This window comes from Microchirus variegatus (genome assembly GCF_963457635.1).
Source record: "Microchirus variegatus genome assembly, chromosome: 16".
Classification (NCBI taxonomy): Eukaryota; Metazoa; Chordata; class Actinopteri; order Pleuronectiformes; family Soleidae; genus Microchirus; species Microchirus variegatus.
In genome coordinates, this window is record NC_139817.1 from 10532850 (window position 1) to 10559174 (window position 26325).

General features: G+C 40.6%; 1 protein-coding gene across 1 annotated transcript; it reads left to right on the forward strand.

The window, feature by feature from the left end:
• nnt (nicotinamide nucleotide transhydrogenase) lies at window positions 1-26325 on the forward strand (the record flags this gene model as incomplete). The annotated part of the gene is made up of 22 exons (XM_083902667.1): window positions 1-28; window positions 1434-1651; window positions 4789-5021; window positions 5100-5317; window positions 5490-5577; window positions 5699-5787; window positions 6541-6728; window positions 7194-7327; window positions 7959-8150; window positions 9223-9376; window positions 10298-10459; window positions 13597-13707; window positions 15997-16142; window positions 16321-16516; window positions 17104-17337; window positions 18273-18433; window positions 19416-19595; window positions 19873-20032; window positions 22997-23078; window positions 24764-24882; window positions 25255-25370; window positions 26176-26325. The coding sequence occupies exons 2-22, from the start codon at window positions 1498-1500 to the stop codon at window positions 26323-26325; spliced, it is 3267 nt and encodes a 1088-aa protein (XP_083758793.1). The 5' UTR covers window positions 1-28; window positions 1434-1497.

Here is a 26325-nt window from a genome sequence, read left to right on the forward strand (position 1 = left end):
TGCTGCACAGTCAGGAGCGTCTGCAAAGGTCAGTTGTTTTATCCGCTGCCGAGCGTCTCCCACGCTGTCTTTACACCTTGCACGTGTTTCGGTTTGCGTTTCCGCGCGCGTGTAATGCAGCCCTTTGACTCATATGTGGCCTTTTCATTTATGAAATGACATGCGAATTAACCGCAAGCTAGCGCGCACGTTAGCTCGTTGTAGCTCTCACCCCCCCTCTCTCTCCCTCCTTTCCTTCCTCCCTGCAGTGAAAGAAGACAACAAAGATTGAAGTGGTGTCTGTTTTAACGTGTCATTTCTGATTCACGAACATTACACTTGAACGTGTCACCTTGTTTTGCGTACTAGCTTCTTAAATCTCTGTATAAGAGCCGCCAATTTACACGTACGTGTGTTTTCATTGGCGACGCACTGGTTCATTGAGTTTTATGAGAGCCGTGTTCAGTTCCTGACCCGGGTTTTCTGCCTCTTCAGAGGACAAAGCAATAAACACCAGTGACATTTGAATTCGTGGTCGTTCATTGGGTTTTATAATGAGCTGACGTTAGCGAAATTGCTGGCGGAATCTGTGTCGCTCACAATTCTGGTGACGTGTTAGCATTTTTCTTTTTTCAATAACGGTACCTGAACGTAACACTACAGGCCCAACATTGGGTTATTTTAGCCGATTAATTGGTTGGCCGATCAACTTACTATTTGCACAATGGTTACCATGAATTATTAGTTTGTTAAATATCAATATTTTCAATGATATTTGGGTTTTGAATTGGTTTGATTGGGTTGATTTTCTACTAAATTAATGTTGTGGGTTATTTACATGGCTCCATTAGGACACAGCAAGTTTACAATTTTGTTTTAATACATCTTGTAGAAAATGTTTACATGATCAGTCTTATAATCTTTAATATGCCAGATAACATTGAAAGTTGCAGTTGACTAATCATGTGACTGACTCATATTTTCTTTTTATTCACCTGTCAAGCGTGTTCTTCCACCTGTGTTTTTGAACAAAAACACACACACAAGAGCAAACTGATTTGTGATCAAGTTGTTTTTGCCATTTGGTTCTGGTTTATACCCTCCTACACCAGCCAAGCTAATCCTGTCTACCCCAGTTCTGTTATCTCCCTAAAGTAAACATGCAGTCAGTACGTCAGTTGAAAGAAGTCACAGTGGTTGTCCACGATGTTTGTAAAAGTTGAGATGTCCAATTCCCCCCCCCCCCCAAAAAAAAATCATGACACGTTCTTGTATAAAGTCAACAATGTAGGACAAATTCCCAATGAGAATCTGGCAGTCAAAGTTTATCTGGGATTGTTTGTGTAAACAAATATTTACATGTAGTGTGTGCTACACATGAACGGGGTGGGACATATTTCTCTCTGTACATCAGGACGTTTTTGTCTCACCTGTCTCTCGTGTCTGTGCCTCAGGAGGAGTGCTGCCTGTCCTGTTGAGCTCCTCCTGGTGTATGAGTGTCGGGTGTGTGTGAAGACCATGGCAAGCCTCCTACGTGTTGTGGCAGCCACCTGCTCTACCCCTGTGTTCAGCGGCGTTGCCTGCGTCAAACTGCAGAGTGGCCCTTCTGTCAAATCTTCATGCCTTCGCCTTTTCAGGACCTGTCAAGCTCTGGGACGATGCGCCAGTCCAGGTAAGATACTCACTCACAGAAGTGTTGAATGAAAGAGCTCTAATGGGGTCAAAAGATCTTGGAGACTTAACTGTGACACAAAACCCATAACAGCACATCTTGCATTACCAATAATAGAAAGCATGGAGGTCGTGACAGTGAGACATCCACATCGAGTGTCAGAGTAGCAGTTGAATCTTTTCCTGACGTCCCTGAGCAAATAAAACTGTCAGTTCTGTTGTCAAGGTTTGGCCATTTTAGAGCTAAAAAATATATAGGGGTCATAGGTAAACTAAGGTAATGCTTAATGATTTACTATATTGATACTCTGCACCCCAGGTAGCTGCCTTTCATATTTAGTTATTAAGCATTCTGTTCAGTCTTGTAGGCAAATAGTGGGAAATAAACAATTCATCAAATGGCATACTTGTAGATAAGAATTTAATGTGAAACCTAATATCTTGACATTATATACATCAGAGATATATTAGTTAATTGAAATTCATGAAGATAAAAAGTTGCAGCCTAATCACCACTCACAACCTTTAGCTACAGACCACCATAGATAATAAGTATTGATATCAATGTGAAAGCAGCACCACCTGTAGTTTCTGTGTGCTTTCTCATGGACCTGTGTATCAGCTGCAGGACTTTAGTGTGACATGTGCTTCAAACTCGTCAAATACACGTGTAAAGAGGTTATGCTTTCAGGAAAATGGTGCTTCTCACAGTTGTAAAGGGCAACTATGCCATTCATAGCATGCTCCTTTTGTTGGCCTTGGCAGCTGGAAAATATGTCAATTATTGTTGTGTAATTATAAAGCAGAGCTTTATTCTTTTTCATTGCATACTTCTTTTTAAATGACGTGTGTTGTCTTGGAAGTTAATCCACGGTTTAGGCAAAATGGAGTTGAATAAAATGCTGTAGCTTTTTTGTTTGACTCTTGTTTACCATAAACTTAGTTGTTGCTACTGTCATTTGCTGTGATCGGCAAGGTCATATTCAGGGTAATGGAGACTTAAGCCAGTATTCTCCCCTCACAAGGCACAATGTGGATGTACTGTGAAAGCCAGTACCAGCTGGTTACAGGTGCTTCATGTCTGCATGTGCTAGGTTCATGGATGTGCCAATGTCTCCGAGTGTGTGTGCATTTAGCGTTTATTGGCTGCTGGTGACCTGGTTCATAGTGAACACAGGCTGAAATTCCTGCAGTTCAGTCTTTTCCACCAACAGCTGGTAGGCAGTGTCTATTCTAGACACACAAGTGTGAGCTTACACTCTGGTAGACAAGTAAAAGAGGAGAACACACACACACTAATCCTTGTGCTTTCACCTCATGGGAGCCTATAGACAGAGACAGCATGTACTTGTGAACATGCAACTGTGACACAGATATTTTGACACTGCTTAATGAAAAAATATTGACATTACTACTCATAATTACTAATGCCTTTTAGTAAGCAGATGTTACAAATGCTGCTCTGTCTCTTTTTTCACATTGTGGAAGATACTCTGCACGCTCACTCTTCTGGGGTTGTTTGCTTCAGGTGCTGTGGAGACAGATAAATATAATCTGCTTGAGGAATGTGAGTGTGAGCCACACAAACGAGGCTTATCTAACTAAAAAACATGGTTAAATTGTCTGTTAAGTTATAACAGTTAAAATCATGACTTCCACTTAAATTGAATGTGAGAACTTTGTTTTGCATCCCCTTTTCCCCCATAAAATCTTATCTTCAGTCCAAATTCACTGTGTGGGTGACAGTGGTCACGAAATGCTCCTTGTGTTCCCTCAATATACACCTAGTGTCTTAGAGAACAAAATTGGACTCTGAATTATGTACTATGATAGAAAGACAGAAAAATGGTGACTTGTGTGCTTTGAATGATCATTAAGACGCACTCTATATAAATGCAGTGCACTTACTGTCTCGACCTTTTCATCATGACAATATCATTAATTGTGTATTCAAAACATTGGCCCTTCAACATCAGATGTTGATGTCGGTCTGGTTAACCATGGCTGAATATTAAATTTGCTTCCACTCGGGTGAATCTCGATTACTTTGGACTTGATTACAATCACCATCCCGCAATATGATTTCTGCTATGGTCTATATCTATTAGCCAACTATTTAAAATGCAACAAATATGGCGTTGTGCCATTTGATTCAGACTTTTACTGTGCACATGCACATCAGACTTGCTATTTTTTTCATGAGGTTCAGATAATTGGAGTACTGTGTGGTTTAAAATAAACTTGGAATTACATCTCAGCCATCTTTTTCACCCCTGTTGTGGAGCTTTGTGTGATATATCAGTTCTTTTAGAGAACAGGTCATTGCAGCAGGGTGAGAGGAACGACAGCCTGACAGAGGCTCTAATGTTTATATATAGACGAGGAAACTGTGGGAAAGGGCTGCACTTGAATTTTCCATATGAGCCAACACATCATGTGACCTGCTTGTCGCTAGATCGCCAGACATGGACAGATCACTAAAAAAACATGGAGTAATATTACTGTTAGCTACTTAATTAGTTTTTTTCTGACTCATTCACTCATTTAATCTCCTGTTTTTCTTTCCTTTACCAATGTCATTTATTTTAAGCTCCGCTCTGGTTTTCACACGTGTTGAAACAGCTGTGCTTACACAAGCAGAAAATCTGCTTCTGGTCATTGATGAAAACTCTGCTGAGCTTTTATATTTTGTTTCGACATTTATATTTCCACAGAATAAATACTAACGTCACGGTTAGTTGTCCAAAAACTTGGGTTTATGAGGTATAAAGTCATTTCCATCACTTACCAACTGTAGCATGCTGTGGACATAGCTGGTGATAATGGCTTCGGAGAGGAAAGTGTGGATTATGTTTTACACACCACCCTAAAGACTGCTTTAGTATTTAATGTGTAAACTACTTTCACTGATGACTGAATGCGATCGACCTTGAAGTTGCAACCAACAGTATACAATGGCCTTCTTGATTTATTTTCTTGTGTTTTTGATCATGATAGAATGCACATTGAGTAGCTCTTTTTTTTGAATAAGGTCAGAAATCATTCTATGATTCTCACATGCCGATTGAACTCTGTATATTGACTCTAATAGCTGTCGTTTAACTTGCACGCTTCTGCATTGTTTTTTCTGTGTTGTAGCTGGAGTCCCCTACAAACAGCTCACAGTCGGTGTTCCCAAAGAAATATTCCAGAACGAGCGTCGTGTGGCATTGTCTCCCGCCGGTGTCCAGGCGCTCATCAAACAGGGCTTCAATGTCGTCGTGGAGTCTGGAGCTGGAGAGCCTTCCAAGTTCTCTGATGAACATTACACTCAGGCTGGAGCGACAATTAAAGACATTAAAGATGTCCTGGCATCTGATGTGTTGGTCAAGGTAGGATTGAAAGACCAAGTGGTGGGAGGGTTCAACTTTTTAGCTTATGTTCTCTGACCAAATTTTTCCTGCTTTCAGGTCCGTGCTCCCATTTTCAACCCTGCTTTGGGTGTCCATGAGACGGAGCTGATGAAGGAATCAGCCACGTTATTCAGCTTCATCTACCCAGCTCAGAACCCTGAGCTAATGGAGCTGCTGTCCCAGAAGAAAGCCACTGTCCTGGCAATGGACCAGGTCCCACGAGTCACCATTGCCCAGGGTTATGATGCTCTGAGCTCCATGGCAAACATCGCTGGGTATGTTCAGTACATGGTGCCTTCAAGTGTCCTTTATTTTGTACCATTGGCTGATACAATAGTAAAATGTTTGACTAGTTTCTCTAGCTGTCTTTATTGGACCTGTTTGAACACATAAAAAAAACAGTTCATATTTGTTGTGAACTTACCACATATGTGTCTTTCATTTAAGGTACAAGTCTGTTGTTTTGGCAGCTAACAGCTTTGGTCGCTTTTTCACCGGACAAATCACAGCAGCTGGGAAAGTGCCACCCGCAAAGGTACGTAACATGAGCGTTTGTTCTTTCTGTATCATCACAAGTGTGAATAATATATACACTTGCCTTTAACAGGCCATTTGAGTGTATCGCATTCCCATCTCATGTATGTGTTTTTGAATAGGTGCTGATCATTGGAGGTGGTGTGGCTGGATTGGCAGCTGCTGGTACTGCCAGGGCTATGGGAGCCATTGTCAGAGGATTTGACACCAGGTGTGTTTTTGATATGACATCTGAAAAGTGAATCATTTATCTTAAAGCTAATGTGGTTAGCTTTATTAAATTGAGTACTGCAATAGCATTGATGTAGATCTGATGTTTGCTTCACTGTATACCGTTCAAAAGTTTGGGGTCACTTATCCTTATTTTTTAAGGAAAAGCACCTTTATCAATGAATATAATCAGAATCAGAAATACACTCTATACATTTTTTATGTGGTAAACGACTATTCTAGCTGCAAACGTCTGGTCTTAATGGAATATGTACATAGGTGTATAGAGGCCCATTTCCAGCAACCATCTCTCCAGTGTTCTAATGGTACATTGTGTTCGCTAATCACGTTAGAAGGCTATTGGATGATTAGAAAACCCTTGAAAACCCTTTGTGCAATTATGTTAGCGCAGCTGAAAACAGTTTTGCTGGTTCTATTACGAAAGGGTAAAATAATTATTATTTCTATTCATTTTGCAACTCTTTTGATGAATAAAAGTGTGAGTTTTAATGGAAAACACAAAAAAATTGCACCAGTGAACCCAAACTTTCAAACTAGTGTATATCTAAACTTTGTCTCACAACTGCATGACGTATGCAAAATGAAGAACATTATGTATGACATACCTTTTGGTTGTGTGCAATGTACAATACATGTATGGTGTTGTCATGGTACTCAAACATTTCTGTTCTTGAGAATTGAGATTTATTTTTCCTTCTTCCTCTGACACTTTGTCTCCCCCTACCTCTTCCAGAGCCGCAGCTTTGGAGCAGTTTAAATCTCTGGGTGCGGAGCCTCTGGAGGTCCACATGGAGGAGTCAGGAGAGGGCCAGGGAGGCTACGCTAAGGAAATGTCTAAAGAGTTCCTGGAGGCAGAAATGAAGTTGTTTGCCAAACAGTGTCAGGATGTGGACATTGTCATCAGCACAGCTCTTATCCCTGGTATGTACAGAAGCACAAACCTGCACACACACAACATAAACACTGCCTGAGAAAGTGACAGGCATATTTCCATACTGTCCAACTCAAGGGCAATGTAAACAGCTTTGTCCTCTGGTCGTGAAATATCTGGGATATCATTGAATGTGAGACATCTATTCTCGGCTTGTCCCAAAATTTGGAAATAAAAAAACGATAACTCATGGAATATGAAATGCTTAAAAATAACTACAGAAATGTACCAAAACATATTTTACAGCAGCTTCACATTTGTTCCGTTACTTTGTGGTCAGCTCAGTCATCGTGAATATGTTTCACATGTGGCCTGGAAGTCTGTGTATTTATAGCGTCTTCATTCTTGACAGATTTACTTCCACAGAGCTTTTTACTTTTTTGATTTGAACCATCATGTAAAGTCGATGTTCTATTATGAGAGTGATTTTTTATAATTTTTGTGCTGCATTGCAGGTAAACGGGCACCCATCCTGATCACCACCCCAATGATAGAGAGTATGAAGGATGGGTCAGTGGTGGTGGATCTGGCTGCAGAAGCTGGAGGAAACATCGAGACCACAGTACCTGGAGAGCTGGCAGTCTACAAGGTCAGCACACATTCTTCTATAGATGTCAAATAGAGTGTGGTCGCATTTTTCTGTCTGTATTTTTTTTTTGTCGGAGCTCGTCCTGAACCAACACAGTCAATATAAGCTGAACTGTGGTACAGAGTGACTGTAGCACAGGAAGAGCAGACACTATCCCCATGAACACACACATGCACAGTTACCACCAGCACTTATGATTTTGACTCCCCATTATTGATCTTGTTGAAATGTAAACCATGATCTCTTTTCATTATCCAACTATCTTGGTTTATTTTGACTTTTTGTGGAGGAAAAAGAAAACATCCACTGTGGATTTCTTATAACCTGTGCATTGTGTTCAGTGTGCTGTTGTAAATGATAAACCCCGCTTCTTAACAGAAACACTATACAAATCACCTATCAGTTTCTACTTATTATAACTTATTTTTATTCATTGAACATCTTTCTATTCAATGTGTACAACATCATTTTCAAGAAAGCAATTTAAAAAAAACAACAACTTAGTTTTGTTAGATTGTTTGGGTGGGGTATCCGTGCTCAAATGCCAAATATGATTTTAGTTAATGTTTTCTTTTTGATGGTGTCAGGGCATTGTCTGATAATCTGACAAATTATGATCATTTTATTTTAGGGAGTGACACACATCGGCTTCACAGACCTGCCCAGCCGTTTGCCAACGCAGTCCAGCACCCTGTACTCCAACAACATCACTAAGCTGATGCGAGCCGTCAGCCCAGGCACGGACAACTTTTTCCTGGATGTCAAGGACGTGTTCGACTACGGGACCATGGATCATGTTGTCAGAGGATCAGTTGTCATGCAGGTACGAGGTCTCGCGTTGCAAGTCATACAAGATGGCAGGCATTCTGGGGATAAACTGGGAATGAAGCAGGGTCATCGGATAGCTCAGCAGGTAGAGCTGAAGGAAATCATTAAAAATGCATTGTAGGTCTCTCCAACAGACACTAGATGTCACCAGATGGACACAGTTCTCTCCTTGCAGTTGTCCATTAGTACCAAACATCTGGGTGCACATCTTTCTGTCTTAATGTTTTTTTAATTTAACAAACATAATTTATTTGGTAAGTAAATAGACATTTATTTGTATGTTCACACAATAAAGCTCTTAACATTGTATAATATAAAATGTCAATATATGTATGGTATGACTTATTTTTATTCTTAACTCTGACCACAGTTAAACCAACTGTGGTCACATCACTAGATTATCCATAATTCATAATGGATTCATAATTCTCCAATAAATTACGTTTTAATTAAATTAACTTTTGTATATTTAATGTTACCATGACAGCATATAAATTCTAACATTTTAGACATAAAATGGAAGCATCATCAAAATGACTCAGCCTGTTGAACATCTGCAGCTATTATCTTATTACAAACTCATGCTGGTTATTTCTGATACACTTTCAATACTGAAACGGCCAGTTCACTTGATTTAAAGTTGTTGTTGCGTAGATTACTGTTTGTTTTGTCTCCTGTACAGTTGTGAAATAAATTAACATAGAGATCCTTAAATTGTGTAAAATCTAAATCAATTTTAAAGTTACTAAAAGAAAATCTTACAATCTCAAACTAAATGAGCTTTGTCCAGTGTCATGTTGTTTTTGAGTAAATTTGAGTCATGGTCCGTAATTCTGTTTTTTTTTATGATTTGGTCTAATCTGTCTCGGATAATCTGTACTTAATCTTTCGCTTAACAGTTCTCAGTAATTGTCATCTTAGTCTAAAGATTTCCGAAAGCAGATAATCAGGTACTGAGATAAAGGAATAGAAGCAGACTTTAAATCACTGTTTTAATGAATGTAATTTTAGTCCTCTCTCTCCTGTCTAATCTGCGTTGCTCTTTTTTTTCACATTAACACTTTCAGAATGGAAAGAACCTGTTCCCTGCTCCTCAGCCAAATAATTTGCCCACTGCTGCTCCTCCTAAACCCAAGTCTGTCCAAGAGCTGGCAGCAGAGAAGGCTGCACAAATCTCCCCCTTCAGGGCCACGTTCACCACTGCTGGCGCGTACACTGCAGGTCAGTTTTTGCCGTTGAAAGTGAATGTGGCATTAAATTTAGAATGTTCCTGGTTAAGTACTGAAAACATGATCACGCTAAATCAGGCTAAAATGCTGATTTACAAAACGTGTACCTTGTTAACTGCCTCCACTGGGTGTTGGGGGTGGTTAGGGTCTGCCCGTGAGGTGAAGGACGGGTTAATAATCGTCTGCTGGAATGTGCACAGGAGGTGAGAAGTGACAGAGGCAGACTACAAGTGTGCACACAGACACGCAGACACCCTGTTAGTGTCAGGAAGTGTGCATTGTAAAAGCTGTGTCACACTGAGTGTTTGTTTGAAGTAGTGCTGTCGTGGTGGCTCCAGTGGTGCCACACAGTGCTGCATATAAGTGCACTGCAGGCACTTTTATGTGGTTCACTCATTGTTCAGGTGTTGGACCAGTCTCCTACTTCACACCACCACACAGCTACTGTTTTATTTTAAAGAGTGACAAGTTGGGTTAGGGTTTTGTAACATGCTGCTTTGAATTAGCTTTGAATATATACTGCTGTTATTTTAGACACCGGTGCATTTTTAAGCCAAAGAGGTTTCGGGTAAAGAAAGCTGATCATCATAAAACCTTTGTTGCGTGCAACATGAACCAAGAGGAGTGAACATGGGTGGTCAGTCGTGGACCTGCTACATCTTATAGTTGCAGTAAGATTTTGAAAATTCTCATCTACTCCTCATTTACACTATTTAAAATGTTTACCCAGAGGAGTTGAAAAATTAACAGAATAGTAAAATAAACACATTTCTGTTTCCTGTATTTTGTGTTCATTGTCTTTCATTCTTACCTAGTTTCATGTCTTTTTCTTTATATGCATTTATTGAAGTTTAAATACTGGACATACTTTTGTACGACAAGTGACTTTTGACTTTCTCTCTCTCTGCGCCAGGTGTTACCACCCTGCTCAGTTTGGGTCTGGCTGCTCCCAATGCCGCCTTCACTCAGATCGTCACCATCTTCGGCCTCTCTGGCATCGTGGGATACCACACAGTGTGGGGCGTCACTCCTGCTCTGCACTCCCCGCTCATGTCTGTCACCAATGCCATCTCAGGTCAGTTGTGTAGTCTTTTACAAACAGCCGAAAGGGAAAAATATATATGTTATTATTATTCGACTTTTACACAAAGTATTGGATAATTGAGTTTAAGTCTTAGTGATTCAGCATCGGATAAACACACATTTTGCCTGAAGTACTTCATAGAATGTTTTATCCCTGGTGAGTGAGCAACACTGTAACTTGAATATGCAAATACAAGTTTAATTCTCAAAACGGTTCCAGTCATAAGATTGGGAGACCAAGGGCAAGGGGACCAAAGACCAAGATCCTATTTTATTTGCACTAAAACTAAAATGACTCATCAAGACGCACTATATGGACCAAAGCATTCAGTCAGTCAAGTTCTTTCATACCAAACTCGTCTTTCTAGTGCTTTGTGCACTGGGGCACAGTCGTGCTGGAATAGAAAAGGACCTTCCACAAAAGTTGGAAGCTTAGCACTGTCCGGCATTGTTGTAGCATTAAATTTGCCCTTCATTGGAGATAAGGAGCCGAGCCCAAAGCCTGAATGAAACACCTGTAGTCAATACTTAACACGTGTTGCCAAATATTTTTGTCCATATAGTGTATTTTAGTAAGCACTAAAACAAAGCTTCTCCTACGAGAGTCATCATTTAGATCATGTTAAAACAAAAAATAATGTGCATTACTGCTACACGTCGAGAAATGTTTCACTTACAGCGCATTCATTTTAATCGTCACCTCAACAAAATGACATTTAAATACAGCCTTAACTGAAGCTTTTACAACCAGTTACATCTGTCTGTTGTGTAGTGTTTCCCATAATGCATTTTATCCAATATATCTGGTAACCCCCATTATCCATCTCTGGGTCTTGGCCCGATCTCTGGGAATGACTGGTCTATTGAATAACAAGCGCGTCAAAGATCAAACGTGTCACGTGTCAGTTGAGCAGGTAGAGCAGCCTCACTGCTGCGTCCAGCGGCTCTGCCATTTAGTCCAAATAAAAACTTAAAAGATTGTGCCCTTCTTGTGGGCTGTCGCTTAACACAGAGGGGTCAGGAGGTGAAAGGGGTAAGTGCATGTGTGTGTTCTCACAGCTTTGATCACTCAAAGAGCCACACCGGGTGTAGGAAGTAACACACTGTCGGTGATCTTTGAGGGTGAGGGAAGTCCCTTGCTCGTATAGTCGCGCACCCACAGCCGGACATCAGAGCTCAGCTGTGGTTTTCCAGGAGTGTAACAACTTCAGGGACTGTTTTCACTTTCTCTAAAGCTTTATTAGTGACACCTATGCTCTATTTTCACATTCCCATCTTCACACCATTTTACACGCTCCTCTGGGTTTGTATATACTTGCGTTCCTTGGTTTCAGCATCTAATTATTTTAAATAATAATATCATTAAATGTGTAATAATCATTAGACTCTGAGACCACCCAAGGATCCAATTTTCATTCAGTTCATTTAGAGGTTATCCACTTTTTTCTTTGTTGCCTGTCCTCCATTTGTTCTCTTATTTTTCTCTCTTTTCCTCCCTGTCTAGATATTTTTCCTTTTTCTATTTTCCGTGGCCTTCGTTACCTTTTTTTTTTTTTTGTTAATTCCTGTCACTGACTGACTTTGGTGATGGAAACGGTGAGACCGGCATAGTCCTGTTGTTGTGCCAGCCGTCGTAAAGGCACACTTACACACCTACAGTCACTCAGACATTAGGGAATCCCTTTGGAATTTGGGGTTTGAATGAGGGACAGTTACGGTCTTCACAGGGAGGGATTATAGTGTTACAACCAGTCATGACTTTGACTGGTGGGTCATCTTAAACTCCTAAAGTCACTGGCTTTGTATCCAGTGGCTCATTGAAGAACATTGAATATTTGGTGTCTGATATGAAGGCTTTAATCTACCTGAGAGCTCTGATTCACAGTTAGTCTGCCTTTAGCCTTTTACCTGACGCCCGAGACACACATCCAGGCCAGTGGCCTAATTGTGTGTGTGCGTGTGTGCGTATATGTGGGTCTGTTGCATACATAAACCAACTATGCCAAGTACTGGATGTATAACCTGCATGTGCGCACTATATATATCCCAGTCAAGCAATTTTTAAAAGCAAAATAATGTAATTCAAAATGTTTCCTCATGACATATGATGACATTATATGATAAAATGAGATGTAACACGATATGATGTTTATATACTAATACGCTCTTACATCATTCCTGACATATGATAATGGATATTTTTCAAACTATACAGATATTTCGATGATGGAGTTATGATGGAGTTGACATGTTGAGTGCATAAAGGCATGTAGAGGTTGTGAGCCATGGAAGGAAGGTAGACTTGCACATAAGTTATGGACACCTTGCGTCAGCAAAAATGTGCTAATCATTAGCACACAATCATTGGGGGAAAAAAAAGAAGCCTAACACTCTGGTAAATTTCTGCCAAACAACAAACAACATAGGCCTGGAAAGGTAATTTTCCTGTGAACTCTGTCGTCATCTATACTCATCACAGTAACGGTGTTTCCCACTGAAGTCGTCTCTCTGGTATCCGTGGAAACTTTAAACGAGCCGGTGTTTATGTCGTGGAAGTTGTGAAATGATGTTTGGCAGCATATGAAACTTGCTTTGTTTAGTGAGAGAAGGTCAGGCATCGCATACTTCCTCGTGTACTATCTAACACGATTGACTTCAAGCGCAAAACCACTCGCACGCATACACACAGACCCTCACTCGCTCTCTGTACCTGTTATTCAACTTAAATTGTACACAAACAAGTCAGTGTGAATGCAGGCTCCAGGGGTGCTGTCTACTGCATCTTGCTGCCTGTAAGTCATTACAGGACTGATGGTATCAAGGTTTCCTGAGTCTCTTTTGGTAAACACACTCACATACAGCCTCACTTTCTTTTTCCTACTCTTTTTTATCTCGGTATTCCTTTATTTTTCCAATTTAAAAGGGCCAACAGAGTATTTAAGATTAAAAATAATAATAAAAAAAAACGTAAAAACCGAGTTTTATCGATGTACTGCGACGCACTTCTAAAGTCACGAGCTACAATAATTTACTGCTGTTTTTGACTGCTTCACCAAGGTTTTCCATGCCCTGTATAACGTATTAATGAAAGCCGAGGTTCATGAAAACTAAAATATCTGTGTTGTGCAGGTCTGACGGCTGTGGGTGGTCTGTCCCTGATGGGAGGCGGCTACACCCCAACAACTTCTGCTGAGACACTGGCTGTGCTCGCTGCCTTCATCTCCTCGGTCAACATAGCTGGTGAGTCTCCGGCACATGGACACCTCACAGTGATCCCTGCCAGTCAAAGCAGCCATTGGCCAATAAAATATCATCTTGGGATGAAGATTGAAGTCTTTTATATTGATTATACAATAACATGTCTTCGACCAAGTTCAGCAGCTGCAGTTTCTTCCCACCTGCTCGTGTCTTGGACCACACGTATCCACTCCTGTTATTACTCTTAATGATTCCCATCAAAATGACAAAGTGTTCCTGGAGTCATTATAATACTCATCACACATTTGTTTTCATTTCTCTCATTAACTCACAGCAAGACACCAGGGTTTTAATGCAAAACAAAAGCTGAGTAGTTAACTGCCATAATGGATCTGTTTAACCTCATGTATGTTTTTGTGAAGGCTACACTAAAACCATGTGAGTTTTGTGTGGTAAAGATGCAGAACACCACAAGTTTTTAAGTCAAATGCATGGCTGTGAATCCTGCCACAAATCACGGGCCCTTTAGGCTCTGTGGCATCACCACGTTTTTAAACGGTTTAAACAGTTTTTCGATCCCATAACAAAAGCGAGAGAACACCACAGCTTTTATAGTCCTACCTAAATTCTTAACCATTGCTTGATTTCATTTTTGATGTACTCCATGGGTTCAGTTCCACACGCACATTTTTAAGTGGTTCACCACATTACCCATAAACCCCTGGGAACTTTCAAAAAAAAAAAAAACATTCCATGGTAAGGGCCGAAACACAATAGTAAAATTTTGCTCCATTAAAACAGACCCTGACATTTTTCAGCTTGTGTGCCTTTGTCCCTGGCTGGATAATCTTTCCTCTTTCCTCTGTGTCTCCATAGTGGTAAGAGGTGTAAATTCAAGAAAAGCACCTGTATTTCTTTTCTATCACCAGACAAAATTTGATCAGCTCCACTAAAAAAAAGTAAATTCTGCTCCATCTACTTTGTAAAATCACATAACAATTCTTTCAGTGAGTGATGTGCATCCCATACCTATGGCAAATTTGCAAATCCAATATTTTTTTCAATCATGCATCTGACAAGTCTACTGCTAATTACTGCTGAAACAATTGATCAATAAGTTGATTATTAATCGATTGCTAAAATAATCGTCAACTATTTTGATAATCAATTAATCGGTTGAAGCTGTTTTCATTATTAAAACAAGATTTCTGATTGTTTTAGCTTCTTAAATGTGAATATTTTCTTCGTTTCTTTGCTCTATATAACAAAGAAATCATTAAAACTGAACTAAGAAACTAAAAGGAACTGTAATGACTTGTCCAAATACATATACAGCACTTTAATATGGACTTGGTCCCCTTTTGCAGCTATAATGGCTTCCACGTGTCTTGAAAGACTTCCCTTAAGATTTTAAAGGGGAATTTGTGCCCTTGAGAGGTTTTAAGAGCATTTAAGACATCAGGCACTGATGTTGGACGAGAACGCCTTGTTTGCAATCTCTACTCTTCCAGTTCATCCCAAACCATTCCTTTATATTCCCTGCGTTGTGCCCTTGTGACCCTTATGCTTTATTTTAGGTTATACAAATAATCACAGTCAATTTTGACTTGTTGGGATTTCATGATATTGTAGTTTTTATCCTCGCATATGCTTTTAATATAATGCCAACACATTCAATCTGGGGGGGAAAATAATCCAAAGAGATGAGTGGATCCTGACGTCGTGTTGCTTAAGTTCACGAACATTCCTCCATATTAATATATTTACACAGATTGGTCTACAATAATGGTCGCGAGATTGTTATTACATGTTTAAACTTAGACAGTCGAGGACTAAAATTACATGAAGTGAAAAGAAACAGGTGCTAGCCTCAGATTCACCCTTGTATGTATGGGTGTGTATGTGTGTGTGCGCACGTGGCTACAGTTATGCCAGAGGGCCAAAGAGAGAGACACACACACACAAAGTAAAATGATCCCCGTTTTTAAAGCGGTGAGACACTGTCTGGTCCCAATTTGACACTTTTGATGTTTGCTTCTTGAAATATTCACTCTGACATAAAGTAGAGTCATTAAATACCTCACATTGGTTATTGTACTTGGCAACAGATTTTAGTGATTGGATTTTCGGCACCTGTTGTCTAAAATGAGCTATTTTTAATATTATACAGGTGCTTTGACTGTGTGCCTTTATAAATGTGCCCTCATCTTCTCTACGTTTTGGCTCTTTGTTAATCACAAAATATTTGTTTTATTACTGATCATTTTGTTCTGTAAAATACCCGTTTTAAAACCTGATTTTTATATTCACCCGGTCTGCTCTCTCACCCAGGTGGTTTCCTGGTGACTCAGAAGATGTTGGACATGTTCAAGCGCCCCACTGATCCGCCTGAGCATAACTACCTCTACCTGCTTCCTGGAGGTGCCTTCATTGGAGGCTATGCTGCTGCTCTGCATTCTGGTTATAACATTGAACAGGTGTGTGAGGATGTTTATGCCACGTCCATCTGTTAAGTTGAAGAGCTTATCTGTGGTTTCCTGTAGGATGACCATGTTAAAGTTGGCTAATCATACTCCTCATGCATTCTTCTTTTGCCCAGATGTTGCCCAGGACCTTCCAAGTAATTAATTTGACTTTTGTCTTCTATCCCACCAGATGATGTACTTGGGCTCAGGTATGTGCTGTGTTGGTGCCCTCGCTGGCCTTTCCAACCAGTCCACAGCCCGTCTGGGTAATGCTTTGGGCATTATTGGAGTCGCGGGGGGCATCGCCGCCACTCTGGGTGCACTCAAACCAAACCCTGAGCTTCTGGCACAAATGAGCGCAGCCATGGCTGTAGGGGGCACCGCGGGTAAGTCTGTGTGTCGTCATATCAAGATAGTGAAAAGAGACTTTTAGGCAAACCCTAAGACTTACCAGGATAGAGTTGCAGGTGATGGAAAACCCCTCGAGTCTGTAAAATAGTCAACATTGATTGCATGTAGTCTAAGCATGGACAGACAGAGCAGCGCACAGACATCAAACACAGCATGACTAACTCTGCAGGTTTGTCGAAATGGTCAGCGTCATCTGTTACTCACTTTCTCTCATTTAAATTCTAATTGTTCCGGTAACAAAGCTCAACTCTAGACTAAACTATCCATACAGACACTAATGCAGCAGTGTTGCATGGTTTTTCCCTGCAGGATACACTCTCTCACACACACACACACACACACACACACACACACACACACACACACACTTGCATAGTGTAGACTCACTCACAAACATGGAATTTCCCTAATCGGGCCTTAGTTGCAGCAGCAACACCTGGTGACTTAGATGAACCCACTTCCCAGCAGTACTGACTGTGTGTGTGTGTGTGTTTGCATGTTATTTGTGTGTTACTCAGTCTCCACGGCTGAAATGTATTTACTGTATGTGTTATCTGTCTAGGCCTGGCCATTGCTAAGAGGATCCAGATCACTGACTTGCCCCAGCTGGTGGCTGCCTTCCACAGTTTGGTCGGTCTGGCCGCTGTGCTCACCTGTGTGGCGGAATACATGATCGAGTACCCCCACTTCGCCACCGACCCAGCAGCCAACCTCACCAAGATAGTCGCATATCTCGGCACCTACATCGGTGGAATCACTTTCAGCGGCTCTTTGGTAGCATACGGCAAACTGCAAGGTGAGAACGTATGCTTGGTGTCTTTTATTGCTATGTTTTGATTATTCTGAATCATTTGGATATATTTTGTTCTTGATATGTGATGTTTTTTTTTATGTTTAGTTTAAACCTTTATTTTGAGGCTGGAGAGAAAATTAGCTAATCAGGTTCATGTGCTGGCACCAGTCCTGGCAGCCACACGTGTCCATGTAGCTGTTTCGTAATGACAAATTAAGCATGGGCATGACTATCACTTCATGTACACTACCGGTCAAAAGTTTGGGGTCACTTAGAAATGTCCTTATTTTTGAAGAAAAAACACTTTTTTTCAATGAATATAACATTAAATGAATCAGAAATACACTCTATACATTGTTAAAGTGGTAAACGACTATTCTAGTAGCAAGCGTCTGGTTTTTAATGGAATATGTACATAGGTGTATAGAGGCCCATTTCCAGCAACCATCTCTCCAGTGTTCTAATGGTACATTGTGTTTGCTAATCGCGTTAGAAGGCTATTGGATGATAAGAAAACCCATGAAAACCCTTGTGCAATTATGTTAGCACAGCTGAAAACAGTTTAGCTTGTTCTATGACGAAAGGGTAAAATTATTATTTTTAATAAATATCATTATTTCTAATCTTGTCAATGTCTTTACTATATTTTTCTATTCGTTTTGCAACTCTTTTGATGAATAAATGTGTGACTTTTAATGGAAAACACAAAACAATTGTTTAGTGACCTCAAACTGTTGAACGGTAGTATAAAGTCCTCAAGTGGTGTTTGCTGAAGGAAAGCTCTAGTAAAAACATGCTACATGAAATCTATTGCTTTACTTTTGCCTTAAATACCACAGCTTCAAGTATGTTATCAAGTGTGTGCTAACCTTTACTCGTCCTATCATTTTCCCTCATTTCCCTGTCATTCTCTCTCTCGCTGCCCTCTCTTCACACAGGTGTGCTGAGCAGTGCTCCCCTGATGCTGCCTGGTCGTCACGCTCTGAATGCCACTCTTATGGCAGGTAGTGTTGGTGGGATGATTCCCTACTTGCTGGATCCCAGCTACACCACAGGCCTCACCTGCCTTGGATCCGTCTCCGCTCTCTCAGCTGTCATGGTACGCCATGTGTTTTTGTGCATTTTTTGAGGTCTGTTTTTGCTCTCATAGTGAGAGACCATTGAAGAGAAAACTCATTTTGGAATTCTTACACACTGACAGACAGAACATGTAAGAATGTTATTAGAAGGCTTCAGTAAACGTCAGGAAGGGAAAAGGCATAAAAGAGTCAGAAAAATTTAATGCTGGAGACAGACTTGGATGTACTTTGTGAGAAAGGAGACAACAGAAGGGATTTACTGAAAAAGGTCAAGAAAGAGGCTTCTTGTGCTGGAAACAGTAGCTGCCCAGAAATCCATTCGATGTTAAGCAGAGCTGTTAATAGTCTGGCTGGCATCGTAACAAACAGGTTTCACTCTGTAATTCTGCCAGGGCCCTGCTTGTTTTCGACTCGGTATGCTGGACTCCACCAATGCTATGTCATGCTCAAATGTAGAAAATATGAATTTAGAGATATTTCCATATCGGTTTTGCTCGGTTATGGAAGAGAACATGAACAGAACGAACGCTGCAAATTCTACACAATTTAGATCTATGCCGTTCAAATATCAATGTGTACGTAAAACCTTAAATCTAAACATCCAACACAGAAGCAGATTTTTATTTTCTTTGCATTGTGTATATTTATACTGTATATGTATACCGTTTAAAGTCATTACAGCGTTGTTAAACAGAGGGCGCTGTGAGCACAGATTGACCTATAGCCATGCCCTCTTTCTTCATGAGAATAAGTTGTTTAATTTTGCACTGACAATAGAGGTCACAAACAAACTTCTTGAGAAGAAAATCACACTAAAACATCTGAAATGTGGTGTGTGTACAAGTAATGAACAAATCAGCTTCATATTCATAGTATTTTTCTTCATTCCTCCTTGACCTCAGAGTCCTTTACTTTACTTCGGCCCTAACCACTGTATTGAATGGATAATCTGATCACAGCAGTGGGTGAAATTCCTCCTGTCATATCTTTTTTCTCCTTCAGGGTGTAACCTTGACAGCAGCTATTGGAGGCGCAGACATGCCAGTGGTAATCACTGTACTGAACAGTTACTCAGGCTGGGCCCTGTGTGCCGAGGGCTTCTTGCTCAATAACAACCTGCTGACCATCGTCGGAGCTCTCATCGGGTCTTCAGGAGCCATTTTGTCGTACATCATGTGTGTGGTGAGTGGAGCACAGTCTCTCTTAAAGGAAGGAAATACACTGAAATGCTGCTGCGAGTCCAAGTTCACTGTTTCATGTGGTTGTTCCTCTTCTGTCCACCAGGAGGGACTCTTAGTTAAATTTCTTGGCAAGATTTTATAATCCCTGAATTTGAGTAGTATCTCAATTCATAAAATGTGCAATTTCCCTTTCATATTTCCCCAGTTTTTGACAGAATGTGTTGTAAACAAGCAACAAAAGAGTGAAGAAACACAAACGGTGTTTGCTTTCCTTTCAGGCCATGAATCGTTCTCTGGCTAATGTGATCCTGGGAGGCTATGGTACATCCTCCACCGGCACAGGAAAACCCATGGAGATCACAGGCACACACACCGAGGTTAACGTGGATCAGACTGTCGAGATGATTAAAGACGCCCAGAACATAATCATCACTCCAGGTAAAGCGCGCGCACACACACACACACACACATACATTTGAGGTCTTGTATGTGAGTGGAAAAACATGGTACTTTGTCTTTGCCAGTCACTTTTTTTTTTCTCCAGCATTAGCAAAGTGTGTGTTCTGTTTATGTAACCTTTACTTGACCCATGTTACATCACCATTTTGCTAGGCTAATTGACAAGTCATGGCAGAGTGGCTGCACACACACACACACACACACACACACACCTACATATGCACACACACGTTGAGGTTTCTGTGTGGTCGTCAGTTTGTGGTAAAGAGACATTCTACAGTGCAGCGTATATCGGCAAGGTCAAGGGAACAGTCTATGGGATGAGGGTATGCTGGAGTTTTGTTGACAATTCAAATATTAACTTCAAAACTGGCTTGTATTTCCTTTTCGGGGGTTAGTGTGTGGGGTCCAACCTTTGTTCCAGTGACACGGGGTTTTCTTCTTTTTCACATATGTTCAGTATTTGACTCTAAATATGTGACTGAACCTCCCACTTGGACCAAAACAACAGTCCTTAGAGCGGCTGTCCTTAAACCATCATTGTGTGGCCCAGTGACATTTCATTCCTCTCACCAGACAGTTGTAAACCAGTCACAGTTCCACAGAGTTGTTTTACTCACGTGGGTACATATAAACACAGACTAAAGGCATCCAGCCTGCAAATTGGTGATTCCAGTCACAGCGCTGAGAGCCTGTATTCTGCTGCAATTTACAAAAATTGCTAAATTTCAGTGGTCTCATGGTTAAGAGGACAATGCAAGTTAAAAACAGAAGTGAAAAGAACTCCATCCAATGCAGATTAAACATATCTTTTGTTTTTCATGTTTTGAGACAAAGAAGAGCAGACCTGACAGCTGAAACCAAAAACAGGCCAAAGAAATTTGGAGTTGGAAAGTGTGGGAGACATGAAGGAGCGGAAATGAAAAATGAATGTTTGATCCTTTTCTTAAAATGGTTTAAAAACAGTGGACATTTCTATTGCTAACATGAGGACCAGAGTAAAAATAAAATTTCTTATTTGAGCAGCAGTCAGCACGACGTCACACAGCCTTGAAACCAGGAGAAGAAAGTGTCTCCGTTGTGAAAGTGTCTCACTTGCTTAAGCATTAAACGCAATACACCACATGAGTGTACTGACAGAGATTCCACTAAATGCCCCATCTATAAACCTGATTCTATATCCAGCCTTGCACTGTTTCTCAGTCCCCTTGTTTCCATTTTGACCATTCTCTCTAATTGGAGCCGTCACACTCACTTTGCGTGATTGACATCTGTGGAAACGGTTAAGACTCTGCCTGATAAACATAAGTGTTTTCCTGGCTTCGTCTGGTCCATCTCTCCATGGTCTGGGTCCACTTGTTTTTCTTACAAGAGACACTCCAGAGAGAATATTGGAAGCACAAGAAATGAAACAATAATTATTGTGATGGAGAGAGGGGGGGGTGAAGGATAAAAAATGTGAAAATTATTGAATTGTTATGCTGCACTGAACAGACAGTTGAACCGTGTTTCTTGAGGGTTTCTTTTTTCCACTACGCCAACTTTGTCATTTCGATCAGTGCGTTGTTACGAGATGCTTTCTGACTGGTTGTTGTGACAAGGATCGTAAACACCGGTGGACGGTTTGATGCTTGTTTGTGTGTGACAGTGAGATAAAGATCGAGTACCACACACACAGCACTGTATTTTAACATACAGAGAAATCCAAGAGGAGACAGAAACACAGAATCCAGTGCCACCTGTCTGCTACTCAAATGCAAGTTGATATGAAAGTGTTTGTACATAGAATTATGTCAACTGTGAAAAATGTGTGAGCCCATTTCAAACAAAATCATAAAATAAAATAACAGAAAAGTTTCCTATAAGACTTGAACAAACAGTTTAGAGTAGGGCAGCAAAAGATTATTTATAGATTAAATTAACTAAATTAATTGTCAACTATTTTGATAATTGATTTGTTGTTTTTTGTTATAATTAAAACAAGCTTTCCTGATTTTTCAGCTTCTTAACTGTGAATATAACAAAGAAATCATTAAAACTGAAAAACTTTGGTTTGTGGTCAAACAAGACATTTGAGAACATCATAATTTCCATGTTTGGGAAACATTTTAACCTGACCCTCCTAGAATTTTATGGACCAAACAAATACTCTTACTATTAATAAAGAAAATAATCAACATTAATCCATTATAAAAGATAATCATTATTTGCAGCTCTAATTCAGGACTGTTCATCCTTATGTCTAACTTCATGCACCAGTGAATCCAAATGAAGGAAACACTTGCAGAGTAAACCAGCATTGAGGAAATCTCTCAAATCTCGGTCACATGTTCAATCTTAAATATGTGTTATTCCTGTTCAGACACAAATACTATTGTACTATTGTGTACTTTTTTTGCTCCTCTCTCACTCAATAACCACATTTTACCAGCTTTTACTGGTTGTGCTGTGTGCTTTTTTTCTCCAGAGAGCAATGGATATGGATCTGTCTTTACTTGAAAGAACCTAAAAACTTCACTGTCCCGTTGAAAGTTAACTCTTCACATGACATCATCTGTCAACCCCACTGTTGTCTGCCACAGATAGAATTGTTTAAATATAGGTTATACACACACGACTGTTAAGTGCACCTTCAAGAAGTTAACATGTACCATCTAGTTAAAGGGGCTTGTAATTAAGCCCATTTCCTGCGGATGTGTAGTCCAGGTTCTGTCTTCGTCAGTCGCTTTAATACATGTCAGATTGTGGGCTGAATGTGTAGTGAATCATTGCACTGTGTTTATTGTACATGACAGCAGAGCGTGTCATCCATCCATGTGCAAATAAACTACTTTTTGTCGTAGTGATGCCACTTATATGAGTCAGGAGTAAAGCAAACTACTCAAAATGTGTGTAGTCTAAACTAGACTGAAGCGTTTGATCATAATTCTCAACTGTTTTTAGGTTATGGACTCTGTGCTGCAAAGGCCCAATATCCTATCGCTGAGTTGGTGAAGATGCTCCAAGAAGCTGGCAAGCAAGTCAGGTATGTTAAATTTGATTTAATTACACTTCCGTTCAAAAGTTTGGGGTCACCTATACAATTTTGTTGTGTTTTCCAATGAAAGTCACACTTTTATTCATTGAAAGAGTTGCAAAATGAATAGAAAATATAGTCAAGACAATATTAGAAATAATGATTTTTATTCATCAAAGAACCAGCAAAAGTGTTTTCAGCTCTGCTAACTAATTGCACAAGGGTTTTCAAGGGTTTTCTAATCATCCAATAGCCTTCTAACGTGATTAGAAAACACAATGTACCATTAGAACACTGGAGAGATGATTGCTGGAAGTGGGCCTCTATACACCTATGTACATATTCCATCAAAAACCAGACGTTTGCAGATAGAATAGTCGTTTACCACATTAACAATGTATAGAGTGTATTTCTGATTCATTTAATGTTATATACATTGAAAAGAAAATCTAAGTGTACCCAAACTTTTGAATGGCAGTGCATTTATCAAGGAAACTAGAATAACAATCATGAATACCTATAGACAGCATAAATACATGCAGACTGGATTAATTAAAAGATTAGGAGTAAATCAAGTAAACAATTTGACCCGATGCGTAACATCCACGTTCACTACCATGAAGGCTAGAAAATAAAAGTAGTAAGCATTGGCCTGGACGATGAGAAGATGGGACTGAACAGATGGAGGAGACCTGTGTGCAAAGAAAGCATGAGAAAAGAGGAAATGCAAAAGAGAGGAAAGGTACAGCGGAAGCTTGTGTAATTGTCTTGCCACAGTCGTTTGATCCTGTCTGTTGCAGCTGCTGCTACTTAGAGCATTTGTACTTGATTAAAAGAAAGTGGGTGGTCAGTGAAAAAGAGGGGAAAACCCTCCTCCATTCTGATTCTTTTTTTCTTTTTTTTCTCAGTGCTGTGTTTTATCTCAGCCTAATACTGTTCTGTGTTGCTCTTCATATCTAGAAACTCCTTCTACACCCTTTCTCCTTCTTTTCCCATTAACTTCCTTTTCCTTTGACATGAAAAATATAAGAATGGTATGAAGTTTGGAACCACCAGCACACTTCCTGCCTCCCTCTCTCTCTTTCTTCCCGCTGTCCTCATGTGCTTCCAGACCTTATGGAACAATGTGTAGTGCAGTACAAATTGACTTTTTCAATTTGCAGCCACAGTTGCTAATACATCCCAGAACCAGGAGACCATCTGTGTCTGCCTCAACTCACCAAACAAACAGAAAATGCGTTTCCAAATGGTGGCCAGGTCACGTGACAGAGTGGCTCGAAGAGTCAGGAATGAGCCAGCCACCAGAATCCAGTGGCTGGTGTTTACTTCTTTGCTGATTGCAGGGCATGGCTAATTGAGTTTGAGAGCTATGTATACCCAATTACACACATGCACACGTATTTAGCAACTATTAGAGTGTAGTGGGAAGTGTGTGTGTGTGTGTGTGACCAGACGGTTATCACAAACATCCTTCAGCTCCAATTGTCCAAAATCTCCATCTTGCCATTTCCTCCTCTCCGTGACATGATTCATTTTGATCCTTCTCTTAACCACCTCTGACATCACTTCTCTCCCCTTTTTCATGTCTGTCTCTCTGGTTCAGGACATTTAGGTTAATGCTTTGTTAGAACCAGGTCTTTAGAGGAAAGACTTGCTCGGTGTAGTCGTTTAAAATTAGCCATGTGTTCCCTTAGGTTTGGTATTCACCCAGTGGCAGGACGTATGCCTGGTCAGCTCAACGTGCTCCTGGCTGAAGCTGGTGTCCCGTATGATATGGTCATGGAAATGGAGGAGATTAATGAGGACTTCCCTGGTAAGATCAGTCTCTCTCTCCTTTCCTCTCCTCTCCCCCCCCTTGCATGCAGTCTTTATGCTAAGTGAAACTAGCTTTGGATTAGTCTTAAATCTTACCAGATGTCAAAAACAGGTTGCTCATCCAGTGTAGCTGAGAGAGCTCAAACGATTGTCAACAGTGACTTTTTTTTTAGGCATTATACGTTTGATATAATAAGCTATGACAGCGTTTGAAAAAAAGGAAAAACATGACACAAAGTAATTAGGTTTTAAGCACACAGTGTTTTTTTTTATTCCCATACTTTACAACTGCAGCATAGCAACACAAAAGTATACAAAGTTTTAAAGTAATTTGTTGTGTGTGTGTGTGTGTGTGTGTGTGTTCATTCAGAGACTGACCTTGTCTTGGTGATCGGTGCCAATGACACAGTCAACTCAGCCTCCCAGGAAGATCCCAACTCGATCATCGCTGGTATGCCAGTGCTGGAAGTCTGGAAGTCTAAGCAGGTGAGACATCTGGGACAGGCATGTGTGATAATGAGGTTGTCCTGAAGCCCCCAAAAAAAGATAAAGAGGGATAGAAGGTTTTTACGATGACTGGACTGCGTTTTATTGCCTTGAATGAGTGTTGCAGTCCACACCGTCGAAGACCCCCCCCCTCCCCATTTGAATATGCATACAAACCTGAACACATACATTCTCGCATACTCTCAGAACACGCAGGCCCATATTCTTAAAGCTCCAGGTGCAGATCCATCCTGATCCCATTAGTGGTGCCTGTGTCGCTGTGGAATGACGACATTCGGAGCATCGCACTGGCAGCGCTCCGAGATCTGGGATTTATACAGTACTCCCACTAGTTTCCACTTCCACACTTCTCAGGGGAGGAGGGGGGGGGGGGGGGGGGTCACAAAACTACGCTGCATTCTAACCCCACACACACACTCACAGAGTTACTGTACGCCTACAGAGATGCACATTAAGGTGCACAGATAACAGACACTTAACTTGGGTTTACAAGAAATCACAGAAAATGCTTTTAAATCGTCATGAGTGCTCGGTGATGCATGCATGAGTCATGTGAGAACACACCAGTGTAAACAACTTACTTTGATACCACTTCAAGTAGTAGAACATTATATTGGAGGAGTGAATTTCTTTTGAATAATTGGATACTACATTGATGATAAGGAGATTAAATGAAGCAACTTGTTGGACTAAGATGGATTAGTTCACTTATCTCTTAGTTTTCAAACATCCCAGCTGTTGATGGAATAGTTTCATATGTGTGTGTGTGTGTGTGTACTTGTAGGTAGTTGTGATGAAGCGCTCGCTGGGCGTGGGATACGCAGCCGTCGACAACCCCATCTTCTACAAGCCCAACACGGCGATGTTGCTCGGCGACGCCAAGAAGACGTGTGACGCCCTGCAAGCCAAGGTCCGCGAGTCCCAGAGCCAATAA